General features: G+C 42.7%; 2 protein-coding genes across 2 annotated transcripts; one reads left to right on the top strand and one right to left on the bottom strand.

Annotated features, from left to right (window-relative positions):
- Nucleotides 1-3689: 3689 nt before the first annotated feature.
- On the bottom strand, nucleotides 3690-4375 carry LOC121055588. Its single transcript, XM_040528430.1, has one exon. It carries the CDS (start codon nucleotides 4264-4266, stop codon nucleotides 3961-3963), a length of 306 nt encoding a protein of 101 aa, XP_040384364.1. The 5' UTR covers nucleotides 4267-4375; the 3' UTR covers nucleotides 3690-3960.
- A 16025-nt stretch (nucleotides 4376-20400) lies between these two features.
- On the top strand, nucleotides 20401-23363 carry LOC102717831. The gene is made up of 3 exons (XM_040528233.1): nucleotides 20401-21446; nucleotides 21551-22828; nucleotides 23065-23363. Exons 1-3 carry the CDS (start codon nucleotides 20401-20403, stop codon nucleotides 23144-23146), a joined length of 2406 nt encoding a protein of 801 aa, XP_040384167.1. The 3' UTR covers nucleotides 23147-23363.
- The last annotated feature ends 545 nt before the right edge of the window (nucleotides 23364-23908 follow it).

Genomic DNA, 23908 nt, shown 5'->3' with positions numbered 1-23908 from the left:
AGTGAGCCCCTTTGTTGTGCCAACAGCCAATTTTGTTTCTTTCTGCACAACAATCATTTACGCAAATAAAAAAATACAGCCAGTTAAGCAACAGGCTCTAGATCAGCCAGTAGCTACCTTGAATGATGCTCTCGAATGTGGCATTCTCTCCTCTGCAGGATGCTCCACCCTATAGGTGATTAATATTTTTATTGAGTGATTAGGCTTGTTGACAAAAGCTGTGTTAAGTTGGTTGTCCTTTTAGATTCAAAAAGTGGAAGTTAAGGCTTAGGAAATAAGAATTGGTACTGCTCTGTCTACTGTCTTCGCTCTGATCTCTCCCTATTTTACTTTCTCAAGCATAACTGATGCTCTCTCTCTGTTTTTTGAGTCCATGACATGCAGCGGGCTTTATAAATTTTAAGGGAAAAATATTTGCTGATCATGAACTGGTCCTGCCGTGATACATGTTGATGAGTCAGAGAAAATAAATATTTCATAATATAAGATGTTTGAATTTTTTGTTGCAACGTCTGACCATTCGTCTTATTCAAAAATTTAGTAAAAAATAAAAATGACAAATCATGCTTAAATTTATTTTGATAATAAAGTAAGTCACAAGCAAAATAAATAATATTTTTATAATTTTTTAAATAAGACAAATTATCAAACATTGCAAGAGACCCTTGACTGTCCACGTGGCCCTGGTTGGTTTCTTCATTGAAGGGCCCAAGGCCCAATCGTGTTGGAAAAATTAATACTCACTCTGTCCTTAAATATTTGACACCGTTGACTTTTTTATACATGTTTGACCATTCGTCTTATTTAAACATTTTTTAAAATATGTAAAGCTATATATGCATAAAAGTATACTTAACAATAAATCAAATGATATAAAAATAACTAATAATTTTGAAATTTTTTTAAATAAGATATAAAAAAGTTAACGACGTCAAACATTTAGGCAAAGAGGTAGTACACAACTAGTGGGCCAACAAGGACATGAGATCGCCGACCCCAACGGCACGGCCCAATAGCGAATCTCAAGTGTACCCTGCTGTTATCAGGTGAGTCTCGTTGTCATCCTTCAGCTGCAAATCCGGCTATAGAGGCTCCATTAACTTTTGAAACTATAGAAAAAAACGCGCAAATATTCTGATGGTTTTGACAATTGTTTCAGTCGATGTGGCACTTTGATTTAGTTGACGGTAATGAGTCAACATGTATGTGCTCCAACTGTTTGCAAAACCTTTCCCCTCTCTTTCTATCCATCCCTTCCCAACTACCGTAAACTCAAGCTTGACCTCTTTATAGGGTATCTCACACAACAAATGGCATGGTGGGTGTAGGGATATGGATAGGCTATAATAGCATAAAACAAAATTTTCTATCACGTAAACCATTAATTTCTTTCCCAAATTCCAGTGCATTGCAGTCATGGATTTTTGTATTTTCTTTTCAAATATTTTAATAAATAATTTTATTACTAAATCCCGAATAAAAATATTTTCACCATATGAACCTTTTTGCCACGCCACCAACATTACCGTGATAAGCAACGCTGATGGTGTGACAAGCTTGCCACTCCAGTGACACTAGCATGATAATATATCAACGCTGCCACTCCATTGTACGTGGTGAGGTAAGCCTGCCGCCCCAATCAGCTTACATGCTAATATTGTCTTGTCACACTATCAATACGTGCGTGGCTAAAAGGTTCATACGTGAAAATATTTTGTTTCGAGATTTAGTAATAAAATTATTTATTAAAAATATTTAAAATAAAAAAGTCACAACCATACTCCACCTCGACGAGCTTGGGAATGTCGTCGGCGGCTGGTTAGGACAATAAGAGCTAGACTAGCAAAATGCATTGTTTGAGGGGCTTGGCAAGCTGTCTTAGTGCATCTTTAATGTATATTTTGTTAGGAAGTTATAATGCTGTACATATTATAAGATGTTAATTTGGTTAAGTATGCTCTAATGTTTAAACTATAGCTTAGACTAGTGTGGGACCCATTGAGATAAAAATGTCATCCTTTTCACTTTTTCCCACCATACAACATTAAATATTTAGCTAATATATTTTTTTATCTAAGCACTAGTTTTCTGAATAAGCAATGGGTGTTTAGAAAATTTAGCCTAGCACCATTTCTCCAATGTATAGTATCTATCTCATATATTTCTCTTTTGTTTATGATTCTCCTTGGAACACACATTAAGTTACCCTTAGTGAGCTCTAACCCGTTCAGCGCCCTAACGGTCGAAGACTAGGAGAAAAAACGAGGAGACGGAAGAGCGAGGAAAATAAAGGAGTGCCTCACCAAGTTTGTTCTACAGTTTATAAACTTATTTCGCTGATATTTTTTGAAGGAATATTTCGCTGATTTTAATACCCTGTAGATGCCACACCACCCGAAATTATCGTGAGAACCATAGAGGGAGTCTAGATACCTCTATTTTTTTGATTCAAGGTGAGAATCTCGTAGGGCATTCCTAACCCAATGACTAGGATAGTGTCCATAACATTAAATAAGTTGTCATCTAGGATGAAAGATGATGTGGCAAGTGAATAAATGAGAAAAGATAATGAAACCATGTCTTGCATGAGACATGGTTTCTCACAACATTTAAAATATTATATGAGATAAGTAGCATTAAATTGAAGTATAGAATAGTGGTGTTTGCATTGAAGGAGTAGTGTCTAGCTAGTACTAGTTTTTGATGATGTGGAATTTATAGAAACTATATCTAGTGTTATGGAATGGTAATGCCCTAACTGAGAGGGACAAAATAACATGTTATATGCTACTGTCATGGACCAACTTTAGTAACCCAGATTCCTTCGTTTTCCGTACGCACGTTTTCTAAATGCTAAACGTTGTATTTTTTCCAAAATTTTCTATAAAAAAGTTGTTTTAAAAAGTCATATTAATCTATTTTTATTTTCCTATAATTAATAATTAATTAATCATATACTATCTATCACCATGTTTTTCGCGCCAGTTACTTACCTATCTACCGAGGGTCCGGATTGTCTGCAGTAATGCAGTCAATCACTCACTGTTCATGTGACTGTTTATGTGGGGAGCACACACTAAAATGTGATGAACAACCAAAAGTAATGTAGCCGTAGTGATTTCAGGCACAGTAGCAAATACCGGGCATCGCTGCAGCGTTTGATCTAGTCCATCCGTTTTAATCCGACAGCAAAAGAATGCTCTGAATTTTGGTTACTGTAGCTATCCATGGATCCGGATCGATCTACCGAACGCGCCCTAGTTACCTAGAGCAGGTGAGCCCAGGCAGCTATCGAGACGGCTTGGGCCATGCTGTCTTCAATAAAAATAGTGTGTTTTTCTTCATCTGTGTGCGTGAAAGTTGCTGTATGCACGTTGGTTTAGAAGACAAAGATATTCATTTTCTAAATAAATCCTTTTTCTATAAAATATATAATGTTTCATTAAAAATGAAGAAATATGAGGTCTTTTAATTTCCTGTTTTTAATCAAAGAGGCTTCGTGTCCTTAATACAGTAATCAGATGTGCATCCAGAAAAAGAATGTTCACCGGAGTCAAAATACGTACTGATCGATCTGCCTTGATATGTAGTCTTATCTCTACTGACCATGTAATTTAACCGTGGATTTTACTCAAGGTCATCGGATTGAACTGACCTTGACAATTATACTGTAGCTCCGCCCCCTGAAAATAATATATATCGAAAGGAGCTACAAGCTAAAAAGATGTAAGAAACATACATTCTGCGCGCTCAGAGAACAATTAATGCATATATGATAATACATGCATAGGATACAACAGTATATATAGATCAGGGTTGGCAGGGAGGCCGGATTGCTTCAAAATAATTATCCAGAATTAAAAGAACATAGGATACAGTAGTTAATAATTAACAAACAAAGCGCATAATAACTTGCAGGCATGCATATCTGTCTGCAGCTTATAGGTCGATATGGCTAGCCTAGGCGTGCTTGCTGCACCTGAGGTTCTTCATGCAGGGGAGGTCCATGTCGGCGATCTTGAGGGCCTTGGGCACGGAGCAGCGGCGGCCGGGGATGCAGTGCACCTCCGCCTCCCGCTTCAGCTGGCACAGGCACCCGTGGTCCTTCACCACGCCGCAGCAGGCCTCCTTGATGCCGCGCCCCAGGCAGTTGCTGAAGTAGGTCGTCTGCGTCCGGCAGTCCTCCACCGGCTCCGTGTACGCCGCCGCCGCCACCGCCGCCGCGCACAGCACCACCACCGCCAGCTTCACGGCCGTGATCGCCATGGCCGGTTCTGGATCAAGATTCAGCTACAGCTAATTAGCTCGCCTTGGAGTGAGGTGCTCACTGATCGATCCAGGCGCGCTTGTGTGCCCGTTTTATAGCAGACTCTATGGTAATATGGTATGATTCTCTCGGAGAAACCGGATCGAGACCGGGTAAATCATGCAGGCGACCCATGTTCCAAGCGTTGTCATCTTCCTGGCGTTAATTGTTTATTTGGAGGTGTCAGGGCTTGATCAGAGCAATATCGTCCCCTCGTGTACCTACGTAGCGTATGTTATATGCATGTGTTAGTTCACAACGGGAAGCTGCACGTGGCCTCGGTCGGGGATACGATCGATGCCGGCGATCGATACACATCGTTCATGTGAGTGACTAGAGCAGGTTATTTTGTTATTAGATTTAGCGTAATGATCGGATTAACTGGCCTTGGATACGACCGCCCCCTGAGCTCGCTGGCCAGCAAACGCCTCCGTTGTGTCGTCCGGCAGCTTCGCTGAACGTGCGTGCAATGGATCCATTGTATCAAGGCAGCGGCACAAGGACCCTCAACGGGTGACCAGTGGCCACCACCTTGGTACTTATCGGATACAGCGGCAGATCTCAAGCCGCAAAACGAGGTACGTACGTACTCCGCCCATTTCCACGTTATGTGGTCAGATGGTGGTCCCCAGACCAAAGCAAACATGGAGTCATGTATGTTTAACGGTTGAGCCCCATTTCATTTCGGTGATCATTATTTGAGTTCCTTAATTATGTGCAGGGCTAAACTCACTTGTCCGAGACCGAGATGGTTGCAAAAAAAGAGCGCTGGAGAACGGCATATATTGCAGAGTTATATCGAAGTACTGTTGGGTGTTTTCGTACTGTTTGTAATAGAAAATTGGTGGACTTACTGTGTGCGTGTATACGGTTAACATGAGTTAGGTCACGACATCTGTATTCAGAACGATTGTTTGGTCTATGTGCGTGCAGATGACGACGAAGGTTAACCTTGGTCATCAACAGTGAATCAGAGAATAGACTCAGGGAGTAATTGAGATCCAGATAAATCTAGAATGCCGAGTAACAAGGTTGGATCCAAGGTGGCGTACAGTAGATAGACATTGTGTGGACACGAATTCACAGCGGGCTTTATAAATTGTGTGGAAGTCGGCGAAGAAAATTAGAGAGAAAAAAAATGGTCCGCCTATTGATCAGGTGACTGAAAATTTTATTTGTGTCAGTCGATTCTTGTGCATCTTGAGATCTTCGTCAAATAGCCCAAATCCAATAGCATGCACACATCTTAAAGCAAATCTGTGCACTGACGGAAGAATCGACTGGCACGTTGAAAATTTTTAGGCAACTGTATAACTGCAAAGGCGCAAAAAAAAAAAAGAGAAGCGGTATGGACGGGATATATACTACCGTATTAGTTTACTGTAGCTGCATATACGCATAATTACGTGCTGTTGGCTTAGTGGTCAAGCGGTCAAGCCAATTTGACCTTGGCATGTGGCCAAGAAAATAGAGCTAGCTGGCTGATGGATCCGAGGTACATGATGGCTAGCTCGGCTTGTGTGCTCTTGGTCCAAGGAGCCTGACAATTGCTAGCTTGGTCGTGGACCGTCGTGGCAGGCGGGCGTGCCCGAAGGGCAGCCAGCCGCGTTCGCGCCCAGGCCGTAAGATAAGTTAATCTCTTGTTTTTTTTTTTACACATACGCCTCCCTAACAGATAAATGGGGTATATTTTATAAAAGTTTTTATAGAAAAATTATTTTTAAAAAATCATATTAATCTATTTTATATTATTAATAATTAATAATTAATTAATTATGTACTAATTTATTATTATTTTTTTCACGCTGAGTAAATTAACTTATCGCCTCCATAATGCAGGACGTCGACGGCCCAGGCAGCGAGGTGCAAGCCAGCCCAGCGAGCTGCGCAGGCGCGCATGCAGTAGACGCTGGCTGGGGAGCACACGATCCAGTAACTAGAGACGTGACGACTCGTCACTGGACCGAACAACAGTGGCAGCTAATTTTGGTGATCTCATGTGAACGAGACTTATTCGTGTGATCATTCATGTGCCTTATGATATGGCTTCATGAGAGCCATTGAGATGAGATCTAAGGGCTAAAATATAGTTTAAGTTGGATGACGTCCTAGTAGTGTTTTACACCTTTTGCATGGTCTCTCCACCCTATAAATAGAGGTGAGAGCTATGATTATGTGTACAAAAATGTGAGAGAAATTATAAAAACCTGTGAGGAGTTTGTTTCTTAGTTTCTGTGAGAATTTATTAGAAATGAACTAGATCTAGGATAGAGATTTTTGGTTCACATGTGAACTTTGTAAACTAGAAAACAAGTTGTGTAAAATTCATTTCAATTTAATAAAACATAAAGTTTACTTTGGCACCTTGTTTATTTCGTTTCACTTTATGCATTTAAATTCCATAATTTAATTTCCACATTTAAATGTAGTTCGAATTTTTGACTTGCAATTCTCGATGGAGTTTAAGTAGCCATGTGCTAAAACATTGTCTAAATCGAGAGCAAGTTTTGAGTTCAAAGTTCCTCTCTTTTCTTTTTATGTCTCCTTTCTCCTCTCTCTATTCTCAACGAGACATCATTTTTCGTTTCCTATTAATATGATTCAAAGAAAAAGAAATTGTAGTGTACTGAAGGGCTTGAAATTGTGTCTATATTCAACCATCATCTATATACTCATCGATACTTCATATATAGTGATCGGCTTACGACTACTGCTGAATTAAACATTCAAATACTATTATGCCTTTGCATTCCAAAACAAATATGACAATTAAAAATGTACATGACAACATTACTATAGAACCCCTAATTTACAACATCATAGTTGTTGGTTTCTTTTTAGGGACGGTTCTAGTAGGGCCAAGTCCAATGGGGCTAAGACCACCCTAGAATTTGACCTACAAAGACCCCCACCCCTATAAAAAGTCCAAAACTAGAGCCCACTGAATTATAGGTTAATTAGTGTAGGAGAGACAAATCTTAGGGAGGAGTAGGAAGCCAACACATCAAACACCAGCACTGCCACCTACCGTCATTGCCTCACGGCTTCCACCGCACCTTGATACCCGTCAGAGTTTGCATGTATCCTGGGTGTCTATTTTATTGCAAGCTAGTCCTGGAGGCCGAGGCAGACCCGAACTTGAGTTAGGCTAGGACTCTTGCTTTACTTGGACGTCCTTGTTGGTCTTCTCCAACTCCACATCTCTCTCCAATTACTTCATGAGTCTCTCCATTATTAAGCATGGTAACATCATTAGATAGTAACATATTCTCAAAACTATAAAAAGAAGTACTTAAGAACAAGCTAACCTGTAAATTCAATTAGCAGGCACAAGCTCTATTAATTGGACATGCATAATAACTTGATGAGTGATATCCCCATCACTATTAGTATCATCAGCTAGATACACCCTCCATCAAGTAAGGGGCATATGTTTATACTTATTGCAACTTATTATTTCACAAAATGGGTAGAAGCTATTCGCTTTAAAAAGCTTACGTCTTAAGATGCTATTGATTTTGTTAAGGAGCCTATAATTTATAGATTTAGGATACCTTAGACGAGTACGACAAATCAAGGATATATTTTTGTATTTGATGAGTTTCAATAGTTTCCTCAAGGTACGGGGTTCAAGTTATTAAATTTTTCACTTTATTATGCCTAGTCTAATGGTCAAGCAAAAACTTGTAATAAGAGTTTGATTAAATTTATTAAAAGTATGAGACTCAAACAAACCATAAGATGACATACTTCTTTGGTATATTCATTGTGTGTTTATCGGATTACTTATATTAGTTACTCAAGTACCTCTATATTAGTTTAGTTAGCGTATAGTCACGAAGTTGTTTTGCCATGGGAGACCAACATCGTCTCTAGACAGATTCCGTTGCATAATGAATTAGCAACCAACGATTATTAGAAGTTGATGACATGAGTTAAATGACTTTGTGTAGCTTGGGCTAAGGGCTTTAGAAAAAATATAAGAAACTAAGGCAAGAGTTTAAAGACTTTATAACCAGAAGGTGTTCCAATAATTTTCTCTAAAGGGAAGATAGAATGGAAATTAATTTTCCCAATTGAGACTAAGAAAAATAGATTTGGCAAGTGGTCTTTGAATTGGATTGTACCTTTTCAAATTAGCCGATGTGAGCCACGAAATGCATATATATATGCTAGGAAGTCTACAAGGAGAAGTATTAAGGAGAGCACTTAATGGAAAATATTTCAAAAAACAAATCATCATAGTGTATGGGTTGATACTTAAATCTGCTAAGTTACGACCGATTGTGCACAAGCCAATGGCATCTACATCATCTAAAGATAGTCAATATTTCTAGATTGTTCGATCGGTCGTGCGTTGCCTTGCCTTGATAACTTGGATCCGATGAGATTCCAAGAATGATGTTGTCAAGGCATCAATGAGGTCTTTGGACAATTGCTCTTAAATCTCTGTGAACGTTGATGGGATCAGGCTAGTTTCTTCCACCAGGGTGGTGATTGGATTCTCGAGCTGATGCACGATGTCTGTAAGTTGAGCTCGGATATCCTCTGGGATTATTGCTTGAGTTCGCTGGCTGCTGGTGGCCTCATCACCATCTTCTAGATATTTGCCAATATATAAGGAAAATAGATCGTTCAACGACTACGAGGAGGAGAATAAGTGTTAGCGTAGGGGAGATAAGTCGCAAAGCAGAATTTTATCTTTATGATGGTTTGTTTGGGATTGGCTTGACGTGGTATATCATCAGCGGCATTATCACTTATGAGTTATGACAATCTCTATTTCACCTCTGATGATGGGCTTAGCAGTCGGATGATTGCTTCGATGGTAGGATGTCACGCCCAGAAATTTACACCAATTTCCAAACAATAGCATGTATTAATTCCCAGACCAGGAATCAGCCTGAGTACACTATGACAAATCCTTCATGACTTAAAAACAAATAAAAACAACTGTCTATCAAAATGCAGGGGAAAAAGAAATAAACTCAAACTATCTGATCTTGAGCTAACGAAGACGACTCCACTCCATAGGTATTCTCGATGGCGGACGAACCTTGTGAACTTGCTCCTTCTGACTCGAGCTCTAGCACTTGCTTTGGCGGGGTGAAAAATAAAACAAGGCTAATTACAAACCACAGTAATTAACAAGTAGCACCTAAAAGAGGAAGATAAATGAATGCAATTGAGTATCATGTAGAAGCTAGGGTTAGTTTGCATAAAGCGGTAATATTTAGCAAAAAGTAAAAAAAATAGACTAAATAAAATAAAGTAAATATTTAAAAGAATCATCCGTTGTCCAACGTTACACCACGTTGCATCACGCTCAAACCGTTGTCCAACGTTACACCACATTGCAACAGGGTCAACCATGTTACACCATGTTGCAACAAACCTAAAGCACTGTCTAACCTTACATCACATTGCGATAGGGTCAAACCAGTTCCAAGTTCATCATCTTATTAAAGGTTTGACTAATCCCAGCGAGTCTGGTAGTTCGCCCCATAACCACGGGCATGACTAATCGCATAGTTTTACTCTAACCAGAGGTGTACAACTTTACTCATAAGACATGGTCTCACACATGTTGTCGTGCACCGACGTATCACAACAACACCGCGGAATTGAAACCATGATAAGACCTTTCAGCTAACTCTCCCTAGTCAATCGCACCACACTACGGGTTTCGCCCCCACCTTTGCACCAAGTCGGGCAGTCCCCTCTTGTGCCTAGGTGAATCTAGAAGCGGCATAGACCATCCCGGGGTTCATCCATACTCCATCAGCCCACCCTTGCCTAGGTACGTCGAATAGGGACAAGCTAAGCTACGAGTCCCACCGTCGCCCACTCTAGCTTATGGTTATTATTTGTAAGACTTCTAGAATTTCTCGAGAACCGGTCCTTAATTGCCATGGGCACGACTTTCAAAAACATGCACCCACAGCCCACCAAAAGTAATATTTTAGTTGGCGTTTACCTTCACCGGGTAATTAATCATCATCAACGGCTATCAAAAGTCTAGAATTAGTTAAATAATAACCCGTGAGCTAGTTGAACTAAGCATGATTAAGAATTGCCGAACCCTAAATCTAGTCAAATTATCCATGGTATGACAAGAATATTGAATACTAATCAATGGATATATAAAACGTAATTGCCCAATAAGTAGATAAAGTAATGTAATTAAAACAATGCATATTTGAATATAAAACAGGGAAATTTATAAACATTGCATCCATATGTTCAAGGATGGGGTGCCACTTCCCCATCTCTGAACCACAAGGAACTTCGGCAACGACTTCGAGAATGATTGGTGCTTCCACGGGAGCGAAACCTATGACAAACGAAGCAACACAAGCAAAAACATGCTATAAAACTACTGAAACAGAGAGAGAAACTATTTTTAATGGATTATTGGCATTTTTCTAGATTTAATGAAATTTGAATGGACTTAAATAGAAAATATATGAATTAGTTATCTGTGTTTTTTAACTAAACAGAAAAGACCTTAATGCAGTAAATGGAGGGAGATGGCGTTAGCCCTCGGGAGAGAGAGGCAGCCACTGGCATGCGAGGCCCATGGGCCAGAGAGGCTGTGAGACTGACAAAGGGGGCCAAAGAGCTAGAGTCATAAGGGAGCGGAGAGGGGCCTAACAGCTGGGGTCCACGGGTCAGAGAAGGCAGGCGACTGACTAGTGGGCTCACCGGCTAGAGGAGGCAAAAAAGAGAAGAGGGGCTGACTGGTGGGCCTAGCCGGCCAGAGAGTGGGAGCTGAGGAGGGGGACAAGGGGTAGCGCCGGCCGAGTGAACGGCAATGGCTTGGGCGATGGCAGCGATGGTGGCCGCCTGGCCGGGGAGCGACGGTGTTAAACAACCGACGACAAAGACTAATGGCAGCCCCGGTAGGCGGTGATAGAGCTGGTGGCGTTGACGGGCCGAGGTGGTGACGACGCCACGATGACGATGCTAGTGTGACGACGATGATGCCAGTGCGGGGCAAAGACAGTGGTGCACCGAGGGAGTGGAAGGGATAGCGAGGAGGGAAATGATGGCGATGCTCACCGGTGACGACGATGGCTTGACAAGGACGATGCTTGGCAGTGGGTTCTAGCGAGGATGACGTCGACGAGCGATGGCGAGAGTGAGCGGCAGAAGGGGGCGAGCGCGTGGGAGAGGCAAAGGAGGGCGATAACGGCAGCGGCCGGGGATTTATAGGAGGGGAAAGGTGGCGGCGACGTGTGGAGGATGGGGGTAGTTGGTGATGCTAGCGGGACGTGACCGGAGAACTTTGGCGACGGTTGCGGTGGCTGTTGCGGATTGAGCAGAGGTATTGCCGTCAAAAAGTTAACCCGTTGACGTGTCACACACGAAAGCCTAGAAGTCCTTCTAAGACCGCTTCAGTGTAAGAACTAAATTCTCAGAAAACATGGGTGTGTCAGTTATTTTGATCCTGTAACTGACAAGATATAAAAGACATAGATAATCTATTAAACCCAAATATTCTATCAGCCAGATAGCCGATACCGCTTCAGAACCATAGCCGATGGACTATGTCATTTGGCTTTGCAGGAATTTCATGGTATGTAAGCTTAAAATACCTTATTGACTGAATTATGCGTATAATAACGACCAAACAAGTTAACTGACTAGCCTCTCTTGAAAGATCGAACTAACCGAGGCAATTTCAAGATTAACTAGTTGATCAGCCTGATTTAGAAAATTATCGCACGTGCAGTCAACAACCAATAGGGTTCAATATGAATAAAACATGGTAAAACTATATTACTAGACTAATTATCAGCACGTAACAATGTTAAATAACTGCATGTATACTCATGCTAAACCTAGAAGATCGAACTAAACCAAGGCAATTTAGGTCTAAGCATGATCAGACATGAAATCAATGTAAAATTACATAATACTGCTAATTGACTACTAAACCAGCATAATCTATCGACTTATTTGCTAAACTTTGGAGATCAGACAAACTTCTAGAACCAGATCGGACCAAATTGACATAGATCGGACCAAACCAAGACAGTATGCAATTCAGAACGAAATAATTACAGAAAATATGACAATCTATGAGCTTAACAAATAAACCGATAAATTACTCGGGATAACGCTAGCTAGAACTCCAGCAGAAGAAATATGTGAATATTTGATCTAATCTGTAAACATAGATTCGGTAAACGAGATTGATCGTACTAAACCGTGACACAATCACGCGCACAAAACCCATATCCACAAACTTGATAAAGTGTTAGCATAAACCTTGATCGAGGACAAACTACTACTCCAAACTAATGAATATATCAAAATAACAGCAAGTCTGAGATAAACCATCGAATAAACTAGATAGAAGATCGAACTAAATGGAGACAGTCCTATCTAGCCGATCCGACGAGTTGACAATTACAAATTCACATTGCGAACCTAACAAACTTCGTGCTGAGAACTCGCTCCTACCAAAGATTGTGGCGATGTGCCAAAAGATGTATTGATCATATGATTGTTGATCTCTTTACAGGCTACGCGGTGTTGTATTTATACCCCTGAAACTAGCTAAACTTGGATACCTATTCGTATCTAATACCAAATATATTACACATGGACTTTATTTAAAGTAAATACCTAAAACAAACTCTAATATTTACAAATATTGCTCGTTGTGGATTCTATTCTTTTCTCGAATCTATCTGCATCGTTTCCGAGCCCAATTGGACTCATCTCCTAATTCGATTTGCTTTTCATCGGCCTTATCCGATTCCTTTTTTCAGCGGATTAGTCCGATTTTCGCAATTCCTATCCAAATTTGGTTATTTTCTCCCCCATTTCTCTCCAACGGCTAATTCCAAATTCTAGCGTTAACACATGCCCCCCTAATTTCGGAATGATTTTTTGTTCCCAAATTTTCTCTTCTTTAACCAATTCCTTTATCCATGGGTTGTTTTCTGTTTTCATCGTACAATTCTAACGATTTCCTATTTTCCCGCACAGCGCATAATGGTCATCTTCCCGTTGCTTGCTTTATAAGCTTCTGTATCTGTTTGATTCTGCCATTCTGATCTCAATTTCTTTCATCCTCAAAGGGGTGATGATAGTGACGTGACGGCGTGAAGCCGATGGCTCCGTGACGAGTCAACAATGGCGACGGGTACACGTGTGCACGACGATGGTGCATGGCCGACAACGGTGGAGGACAATGACGGCGTTTCAGCGATGGATTTCGGCGGCGGACGGTGACAACAGGCGTCGGCGAGAGGCGAGCGTGAGAGAGAGACGGAGGAGGGTAGCAGTGGCAGCTAGGGAGGGGGATTTATAGGGGGTGCGGTGCACGTAGGGCAGCCGGACGGTTGGGGCATGCGGCGCACACGTGTTCGAGATTCACGGCGACGGTTACAGTGCACAGGAGTCAGCGCGGAGCACCGCGGCGCGACGGGCTCAAACGGGCCGGAGGAAGGGGACAACTGATGGGTGGGGTCCAGTCGTCAACAGCTCGGGGAGGCGAGGGGAAGGGGCCGCAGACTTGCGTGCACGGGCGAGGAGCTAGGTCTCGGCTCGATAGAGAAAGCTAGAGGCGCGCGGGCGAGACGCTGGCATGAGCCGGGCTGCGACACATCCTTGCAAGGTTAAGGATAGCCCCGGTACCAGTATTCCACAGGAACCATCCTTGCAAGGACATTGTCTGCAACCAAAGACATTCCAATCTAGAATTTGGGACACTCCACTTTCTTAGCATCTTTGGAGCTAATGACCGTAGTTCTTTTCCTTTTTTCTCCTTGTCTGCACTCCTTTCTGGTAGTCACCATTATTGGCGAAGAATAGGCCAGCTCAAGATTGGACCCAAAATGCAAGCCACCTGGAAATGTGGCTTCAATGGTCGACACAAGTACTATGGCCGTAGGAGCTAAGGGAGCACGATGAGATTGACCCATAGGTTTTGCGACTAGATACTTTGATCTCGGCGCACTATCATATCCTTGGGCAGCCCCTAGTGTTGACATCTTGTCATTTGGTGGTATCTATAATGTCCAATTCACCATATTATGCTTGACTATGTTGACTTGGACCTTAGCCTGTCTAGCCAGCAAGTCTGTGTCATGCACTCTTGTCATCGGAGTTGGATAAGCTTTGCCCGTGGTGGCATCTCATACAAATGCAGATGTCACTCTTACATGGAGGATGCAAATTGCTCTCTCATGTGTTCAGTGGTAGCTCGTTTTTAGTGAAAAGAGTTATATATGTTATAGTGAGTACAAGTAGTATTCACTATAAGCTAACTTATTTTGATTTGCTTGACTGCAGCTAGAACTAGCTAGTGCATGTTCTTCAGCCTCACTAGTTGATGCACAACTACTTCTCCATTGTGTAGGGCTTGGTTATTGCGTCGGTGCAGGTGGGTCTTCTGGATTTTGTCTCTGTTGCAGCTCTCACTTGGTCTCGCCTCAACTTCTTTAATCTTGGAATTTAGTTCATGAATAAATTCCTCCTTAAGTTCCGCTCCGAGTTTTTGCTGCATACACAGCTCCTTGCTTTCCTTGTTGATCTTCTTCTTCTTCTATTGCCAGCTATACTTGGCCAAACCAAATTTCCATGGAACGGCCAAGCCAAATCCTCTTGTGCAGCCCCGGTGCTTAGGATTATTAAGTGCGCGTGTGAGCATGTCATCCTCCCTATATTGAGACTGCAATTCATCTTATGATGAATCTTGTTCCATAATGAAACCATCCTACGTATAGTTTTAGTACAATTACTAAATACTTTTTGGAAGAGAACCATTACAAATGAAAGAGATAGTAGTCGAAAACTCACAAGTTGTTCATATAATTGGGTATATACAAGGTTTGTGAACGTAACCATCCTATTTGGATTCGATCTCGCACGCTCTTGCCCAGTTCCTTGCATGTTCATCAGGGATGCCAACAAATGGAGTTGGGATGTTCGATTCTCGGGCTACCACATCCTCCTTACACCATTGCTCTAACCACCTGATGTAGCCACCAGTTCCTAACCTATGGGGGTGCGCATCCCTTGCCTAAAGCTGCCTATGCGTCTCGCTGACTACCTAGAACTCTGATGTGCTCTTTATTTTCTTGAATTCCTCCCATACCTCTAGTGTTATGTGAGGATACTCTGTGAAGAGGGTTGGGTGGTTGAGGTTGAGCACATATTCAGTGTGTAGCTTGTGCTTTAGAGTCTTTCCAGCAGTACCCATCTTATGGAATGCTCTTTGTTTCAAATGATACTCATTGTTGAGTGGAAAGTCATAGCATCCCTTCAAAATTTCCCATGGCTCTTCCTTCTATGCATCAGCCTCATGATCGACATCCATGTGCATTATGCTCCAGCGGTGCCTTCCAAGAATTCCACATACACTAGCAAACTTCATTGCCGCTACTTGACGTGCTATAGGAGTTCGGGTTCTGTCAACCTCGATTATTGTTAGCTTAGAGTCTGATAAGTTACTATTTGACCTCTGACTACGGCTTGAGATTCCAATAGTTGTGGACGACATGGTGTTTTCTTGTTCAGACATTTTCTAACCTGCATGTAAAAAAATCGAATACAAAATTCTTAAGTTTGACAAAATGGCTACATACTACATTATTTTCTTAAGAAAACATGAATTACATAAAAACTTGAATTACAAGAAAAACTACATGAGAAAATTATGAGTGTATAATATACTAAATGGAGTATATATTCTATATTATTATCCATATTCTAAAAAACTACACCCAACTTATTTGATAGGTCTAAGTGATATGATGCTATAAATATGAAATGCACCACACACATATATATTAATGTCAATATCCTAATTAAGCTAGAACCCACTGCACCACACACAAATATATATACAAGGTTCTAGAGCACTTAAATAAATCATAACATTGGTAATTCATCACAAATGTTTACACTACTAAATTAATTTTAAGAGTGAAGTGCACCAGCGGTTCCTAAACTTGTATGCATGTGTCATCTAGGTCTCTTAACTCTCAAAATGTTTTCTTGGATCCCTGAACTTGTCCGGGGGTGTCATATAGGTCCAAACGAGCTCCAACCCGCTCCATCCGCTGAGGTGGCATGCCACGGTAGCGCCTACGTGTTGGTGGTGCCATGTGGGTCCCACATGTCAGTTTCTCTCTCTCCTCCTTATTCTTTTCTCTCCCTTCTCGTAGGCGCTACCATGACATGCCACATCAGCGGATGGAGCGTGTTGGAGCCCGTTTGGATCTATATGATACTCCTGGACAAGTTCGGGGACCCAAAAATGCATTTTTAGAGTTCAGTGACCTAGATGACACATGCATACAAGTTTAGGGACCGCTGGTGCATTTCACTCTAATTTTAAGCATTCGAATTTCCAGTTGACATCTAGTATTTTAATCTGTATTTGATACTGCTATAACTTGGTCGTTAAATTTCTTTCATAATCACCAATATGGTGTGGAATCAGCTTTTCTTACTATATATATATTATATATATATAATTTGATATATCTCAAGTTCAATACTGTCAGATCGTAAACTCCTCGAGCAGGAAGCCAAGGGGCCCCTTTGGGTTCGGACCGGGGGTGCGGGTGAGAACGTGAGGGCTGAGACAAAGTAAGAGAGACGGAGGGGGTCAGGCCCCTTGGGAACGACACAAACATAATCGAGTTATACAAGTTCAGGCCACTGAGAAGCGTAATACCCTACTGCTGTGGGTGGCTGCTTGGGGCGTAAGGAATTACAAGTGGTCTGGCTGGCAGCCAATCTTACTAAGAGCCTATTGGTTGTCTTCGAAGGAAGCTCTCTGTTTTTCCTAGGCAAGGGCGTCCTTTTATACCAAAACGGGCTACGATAGCTACCAGGACTCAACCTCCAAGGAAAGGAAAGCATTCATTTTTGGGTAATTAATGCCCGTCATGTCTTCATTAAATCCACGTCTCATCCCAGCATGGGCCACGTCCCATTGCGATGTGAGCGTAAAAACCCACGTCATTCTTCATTAAATGTCGAAGACTTCCGACTGCTTGGTCCCACCAGGCAGCGATGGGAGAGAGAATGATTCGGCGAAGATAAGAGCATCGGTTCAATTTTAAGGGTGGGGCAAAAAAGCTTCTCATTAATGGCCAACGAGACAGGGCTGACGTGGGCCATGCTTTCCTGCTAGGGGCAGGCGCATGCGCGGAGGGCTCTGCCCTGTTCCCAGTCCACCGACACATCCGTCGTTTCCACTACGGGCGACCTACCGCGCCTCAAGCAAGATGCATTCAATGAGCTGCTCCGCGGAGGGGCGGAGCACCATTAAATATGGTGACAGGCCGTCGAGTGCGCATGTGCGTGATGCTTCCCGTGCCACGTGCCCCATCGTGAACGGGACAAGGGGGTGGGGGTTGGGTGGCCTGACCCCGAGCGTAGGAAGGGTGCTGCCTCTGTGGCCTCGGGCCCAACCCCTCTTCATGCACGCCATGTGGCCCAAGGGCAGATTCCTTCCCTTTACATGGTATAGCTCAGGCCCATATCACCGACAAATACAAAAAATATTATACCACTCTTCGTCAAATAAAAAATATTCGGCGGTATAATGTCGTAGTACTGATCAGCACTTTTAAATGGGCGTGAGGTTTGTGAAACATTACTACGATAATACCCTAGCTATATGCAAGATATGTTATAATAAAATGTGTTTTTTCAAAAAAAATGCTCAATACAAAAAGTTGTACTAATTTGACGTATTCTTCCTGTGTATATAGTACAAAAATAATCACCAATTCAATTGAATAAAGAAGAGCATGCATGAAAAATAGAGGGTGGCGTACCATGGACGGGGTGACCGGTGGACAGCGGTGACCTCCGCAATGGACAGTGGCGATGGCGGATGGCCGGGACCTCGCTAGAGGCGACGATGGTTGCCGACGAGCTCTATCAGCTGGTGGCGACATGCTGCCTTGGCAACGGTTGGTGCCAAGCTCTTCCTCGGGTGGTGCGGCGATGGCCGTGCCCTCAGTGGCCGGCGGCGGTGCCTGTAGTTGGCAGCAGGTGCTGGCTTGGCAGCGGTGTGGTTTGCTGGGGCAAATGGCCAGTACCGCGCGTGGTAGTGTGGTTCATCGTGTCAATCTAGATATAACTCAGTGCCGAAAACTTAGTCAATGGAGCAGTCAACCTCATCGGTGACGGGGCGTACAGTAAGCCTGTCACGGATGTATCAGTGATGAGTTTAATATACGCTTGTTATAGATGAGCCATCGGTGATGGGCCACAACATACGACCCATCATGGATGCGTAATCGGTGATGGGTCGTACCTTATTTACCCTCACGAATGAGTCATCGGTAATAGACCATATTTTGTGGCCCATCAAAGATGTGGCTCATTAGTGACGGACACTAGTTTTGGCCCTTCACGTATAACTCGTGTCGGGCAGATATCTTGGTCCTTTATGGATAATATATCATCGGTGACGGACCGGACCTATTACAATCATCTATAATAAGCCGTATTTCGGCCCATCATAGATGACTGGGTCTGTGATGGGCTAATGGGCCTGGTCACAGATGTCCCATCTCTTTTGTTAGGTTCTATAGTGTCCAATTTTATGGTTTAAGGAATCTACCCTGTTCTATAGTGTCCAATTTTATAGGTTAGCTCTCGGGTTTCTTTTCTTTTATAAAGCTGTGTAATACAGACTAAAACCGATGTAAATTGAGGCAATCAAGCTCTAACATTATAATCTAGACCCACTCAGATATAGCGGTGTTTATTTTCCTCTTTTTTCTAATTAATTTTTATTCTAGGTTCACTGGGTGAGCACTTTTTCCATCCTCAAAGAGGTACTATGAGATATCACTGTTTGAGTAATTTTATAGTCCTTGAGTAGGTACTAAGAGGTACCAAAATTTCGGTGTAAAGGTATCAAGAAGTACCAAAATTGTTTTCTATGTAAAATTTGGTACCTTCCTAGATACTAAGATAGATACTAAGATAGTAAGAAATACCAAATTTTACATAGAAAATAATGGTACCTCCTACCTGCTCAATGATGGAAAAAATGCTCTCACCGAGTGGATGCAGTAACTTCTTTCCAAACTATGCGATGCACGGGCTATAGTTATTAATATTATACTTATTAAAATTAAAAATAATTATTGTACACTGCATGGAGCAACATTACGTTATTAATGGGATTCGTAATATTTTCAAATTTTCTATTATTTAATTTTGGAAAATAAAAACAAAACTGTCGATGGCATTTCCAACATGGTTTATTCAACACAAAAGTGAAACGTATTATTGTTGATATTATAAATATTAACATTTCAATCATATATTAAGCAGAGTAAGTGACGTTTAAATATGAATTAAAATATATTTGATGAAGTGTAATTTGCATGCTAAATTAATTAACTAATTAAATTCGAATTAGAGATTTAATCTACTAAATGCATATCTCTTTATTATTTCCTTCTTAAAATATATTTAGCACAAATGCAAATCATTAATTGTTTGATACGGAGTATATTACTCTGTTGCACGTGAGGAATAATTACGTGGCTGTTAAGGAGTTTTTCAGAATAATCTACGGCTGAGATGTTATGACTTATTGAATCAACGGTTCCATCTTTCTGATTAACGTGGGTGCTCTTAGAAAATGCCCAATTAGTATACGTATAGATAGATAATAGATCTTGTAGAACGAACGACTACTAAGGAAAAATAAACCAGCAAGCAGATTATAGCAGCTGTGACACCAAGAACTTCAGCATGGCGTACGATCAATGCCCACCTAAATAAGTCTTCCTGCTGACGCACAAAGGACAGAAAATCACCTATGCCTGTGATAAAGAAGGGAATAAAGCCATTCTGAAGAAACAAAAGGAAGAAGAGAATAAAGTCTACATAAGATGACTTGATGAAGTCATGCCAATATTGGTGAGCACACAAAATATTTGACCTCTAGGATCATAACCAGATCACGCCATGCCAACACATGACAAAGCTGTGTCCAGTCCACCAGCATCATCAGCTCTATAAATAGAGCTAAACCAATCGAGCATTGTTGCCTCTCCGAAGTTCTCCACCCCCAAAATTAACCAAAAACTCATATGGCCACTGTCAGCAAGGTAGCATCAACGGAGTACCAGCTGAGGAAGTACCTCCTGCTGCTGGCCACTCTTGTGGCTACCGTGACATACGTCGTGGGGCTCAACCTGCCGGGAGGAGTCTGGCAGGACACGCAAACCGACCACCCTGTCGGCGATCCAATCCTCCCGGACGCCTACCGCCGGCGATACCTTGCATTCTACTACTGCAACGCGACCGCCTTCGCCGCGTCGCTTGTGGTATGCCTCCTCCTCCTCGTCCTGCACGAGCAGAGCTCGGGCATTGCAGCTGTGCTGCGGACAGTGATGGTGCTCGACTTGCTTGGCCTCATGGGAGCCTATGCTGCTGGTAGTTGCAGAGACAAGTTCACAACAATCTACTCGGTAGTGATCCTGTCCATTGTGTTTGCGTATATTGTGATCGCTTTCTTCGCCTTTGCCATCGCCAAGTTGCACACTAAGACCAGCATTGGTCTTGAGAAACGAGATGATGAGAGTGCCGATGAGAATAAGCACGATGAATTGCGTGAGGTCTTAATGCTGCTCACAACTTTTGTAGTTACGATCACATATGTGGCTGGGTTGAACCCGCCAGGTGGCTTCTGGGGTAACAACGAGAATGGCAACCTTGTGGGGTTTCCGGTTCTACAGAAACACCACCCACAACGCTACCAGGCATTCTTCATCTGCAACACGACTGCATTTGTTGCATCCCTGCTCATCATCATACTTCTGTTGGACAAGAAGTTGAGCAAGGAAATCTCTCCACGGTTTGTTGCTCTCTATGTGTTCGTCATTATAGCACTCTTTGGCCTTGTGGGGGCCTATACCGCTGGAAGCTCTAGGGAGCATGATAATACCACCTATGTCATTGGTCTGGGTATTGCGGTTCTTGCATGCATCTTCCTGCAAGTGGCCTGTACTAAAGCCATGCATAAAGGCATGAAGAATAAGAGCTGTTGTAAAGTGCTCTTAGCTGCATACAGTGTTGCCTCAAAATGTGGACAAAGCATAAAAAGTTTATTCTTCATCACTAAACATGCGAGCAGGTATCACTATTTCTCCTTTCTATGACACAATTTAAGTATGTTTGTAGCTAGTGCATCTTCAGCACCAATAAAATCTCCTCACGTCTCCTTTTGCAATTTTTTAGGGGCACAGGGAATGATCAAGCACTCGAGAAGGCACGTGATCTTGTAATGCTGTTGGCAACTCTTGTTGCCAGCATCACTTACCAAGCTGGACTAGATCCACCAGGTGGCCTTTGGCAAGATGATGGCAAAAATGGACATAAGGCAGGCGATTCGGTGCTCCTCGCAACACAGCCTACACGGTATAAGGTGTTCTTTTACAGCAACTCGGCGGCTTTTGTGGTGTCCTTAGTTGTCATCATCATGGTCGAAAGTAGATTTCTGCTTCAGCGCCACACACTGGAAGCAGCAATGCTGCTGGATTTGTTCGGCCTCATATGTGCATATGCTGCAGGGAGCTGTAGGGATGTGAGCACCTCCATCTATGTTGTCTCTTTGGCAGGTGTTGTGCTTGTTTATGTGGTAATCCACATAGTATTCTTCACACTAGATCACGAAGAAAGCCCTGGAGATATTAAGGACATGGATCATAAGCGTGAGGTTTTGCTACTCCTGGCAATCCTGACAGCAACACTCACTTATCAAGCTGGGTTGACCCCACCAGGAGGCTTCTGGTCAGCAGATGATGGGTCTGGACACTATGCTGGCTTCCCGGTACTCCTTGACAACTACCCTTTGCGTTACAAGGCATTCTTTTATTGCAATGCAGCGAGCTTCATGGCGTCTGTGGTTCTGATTCTTCTTCTGGTCAATCCAAATCTTTATAGGCCGGGCATACGTTGCTATGCACTCTATGTGTGCTCGGTGGTGGGCATGTTTAGCCTTGTGGGTGCTTATGTTGCTGGAAGCTCCAGGCATCTACGCACCTCTATATATGTTTTAGTGTTGGCTATTGCAGTCTTTGCCTTTGTAACCATACAGGTCTTTATATTCTTGTGCAAAAGGAGCCCAAAGCAACAACAGAGCTTCCAAAGGAATGGGACCATGGATGTCAAGATTCCTGACAAGAGAAGTCATGGATGTGCACAGAAAGGAGTTGATATCCATGACAGCGGAAATAAATTCACAGCACAAGGTGGTGCCACAAATGACGTGCTCTCTACACCAGGAGTTAGTGAAACAGGAGGGAATTCATCTGGGCAAGGAGACATTGACAAATCAACCGGCTCTATTGGATCTTCAAGAAACAAGGAGTTGCGTCTGTATTTGATGCTGTTAGGAATCCTGGCTGCTAGTGTCACATATCAGGCTGGCCTGAAACCACCAGGAGGACTATGGCCGGATGAAAGAAATGGACATGATACCGGCAGCTCAATTCTCCATGAAAGCAACAAACATAGGTACCTTGCTTTCTTCTACAGCAACTCCACTTCCTTCATGGCCTCCATAGTCGTCATTGTCCTGCTTCTTCCATGGACTCTACACCGCCACTGGCTACCTCTCTGGCCCATGCATACAGCCATTTTGTTGGACATGCTTGGCCTTCTTGCAGCCTATGCAGCAGGTAGTAACAGGGACATGGGGACAACCATCAAGGTCCTAGCTTTGATCTTCCCTGTGTTGGCCTATATTGCAGCCTATCCAGTGATGTCATTCTTCCTCAACAGGCGAAGACAGCCATCAGAAGATGGGGCTCAGTGCGACAACAACAATTGTAAGAATTATCAGACGAGTTAATGTCCAGTTGGTGTTGGTGCGAAGGACACAACAATGCTAATAATAGAGTATTTGTCTGGTTTTCCTATTATTTTTTCCTCTGTGTGTGTTGTGTTTGTTCTAATGTATTGAATTGTTATGTATACTAGTATAATGTATTGTACATTCTTTGGACATATTTATTTTGGGTTTGTAATAATGATGATGGGAAAGAGAACCCTTTATACTTTAAGAGAATTTTTATAGTCCCACATATTGTACTGGTACCTAACAGTACCAACCCAAAGCCATACACGTGTTTAGATCGGACGGACAGGAGAGGGGTGGTACCGATCGGTACTGGTGTTTTGCGGAGGTGGCACCGCAACTTATCTGCGTCTCACTGGGGTAAATTTTTCTTTTCACACTGGGATTGATGGATCGATCCCCTCGTCCAATCTCTCGCATACTCATCTTCTCCCGTTCTCTCTCCACTACCGGCGTCGACGGCTTGGGCGACGGGGAGCCAGCCGCGGCACGGTAGTGGCGGCTGCGGAGGATGAAACCGTGGCAGGGTGGCGGCGGCGGAGGAGGATTTGCTAGAAAATGGCGGTGACGGGATGTCGTCTGTCCTACGGCGCTGAGATTTGGAGGGGAAGAGGAGACTTGCACCGCTGAAAATCGAAGGGGAAGAGGAGAAATGTGCCGCTGAAAATCGGAGGAGAAGAGGAGACGTGCGCCGCCTAGAAAACGGAAGCGCCGCCGCAGCGCCACCGAGAAAAGGG

Source organism: Oryza brachyantha, chromosome 10 (assembly GCF_000231095.2).
Source record: "Oryza brachyantha chromosome 10, ObraRS2, whole genome shotgun sequence".
NCBI classification, from domain to species: Eukaryota; Viridiplantae; Streptophyta; class Magnoliopsida; order Poales; family Poaceae; genus Oryza; species Oryza brachyantha.
The sequence above is the reverse complement of the archived record's forward strand: the minus strand, read 5'-3'. Positions and strand labels throughout refer to the sequence as shown.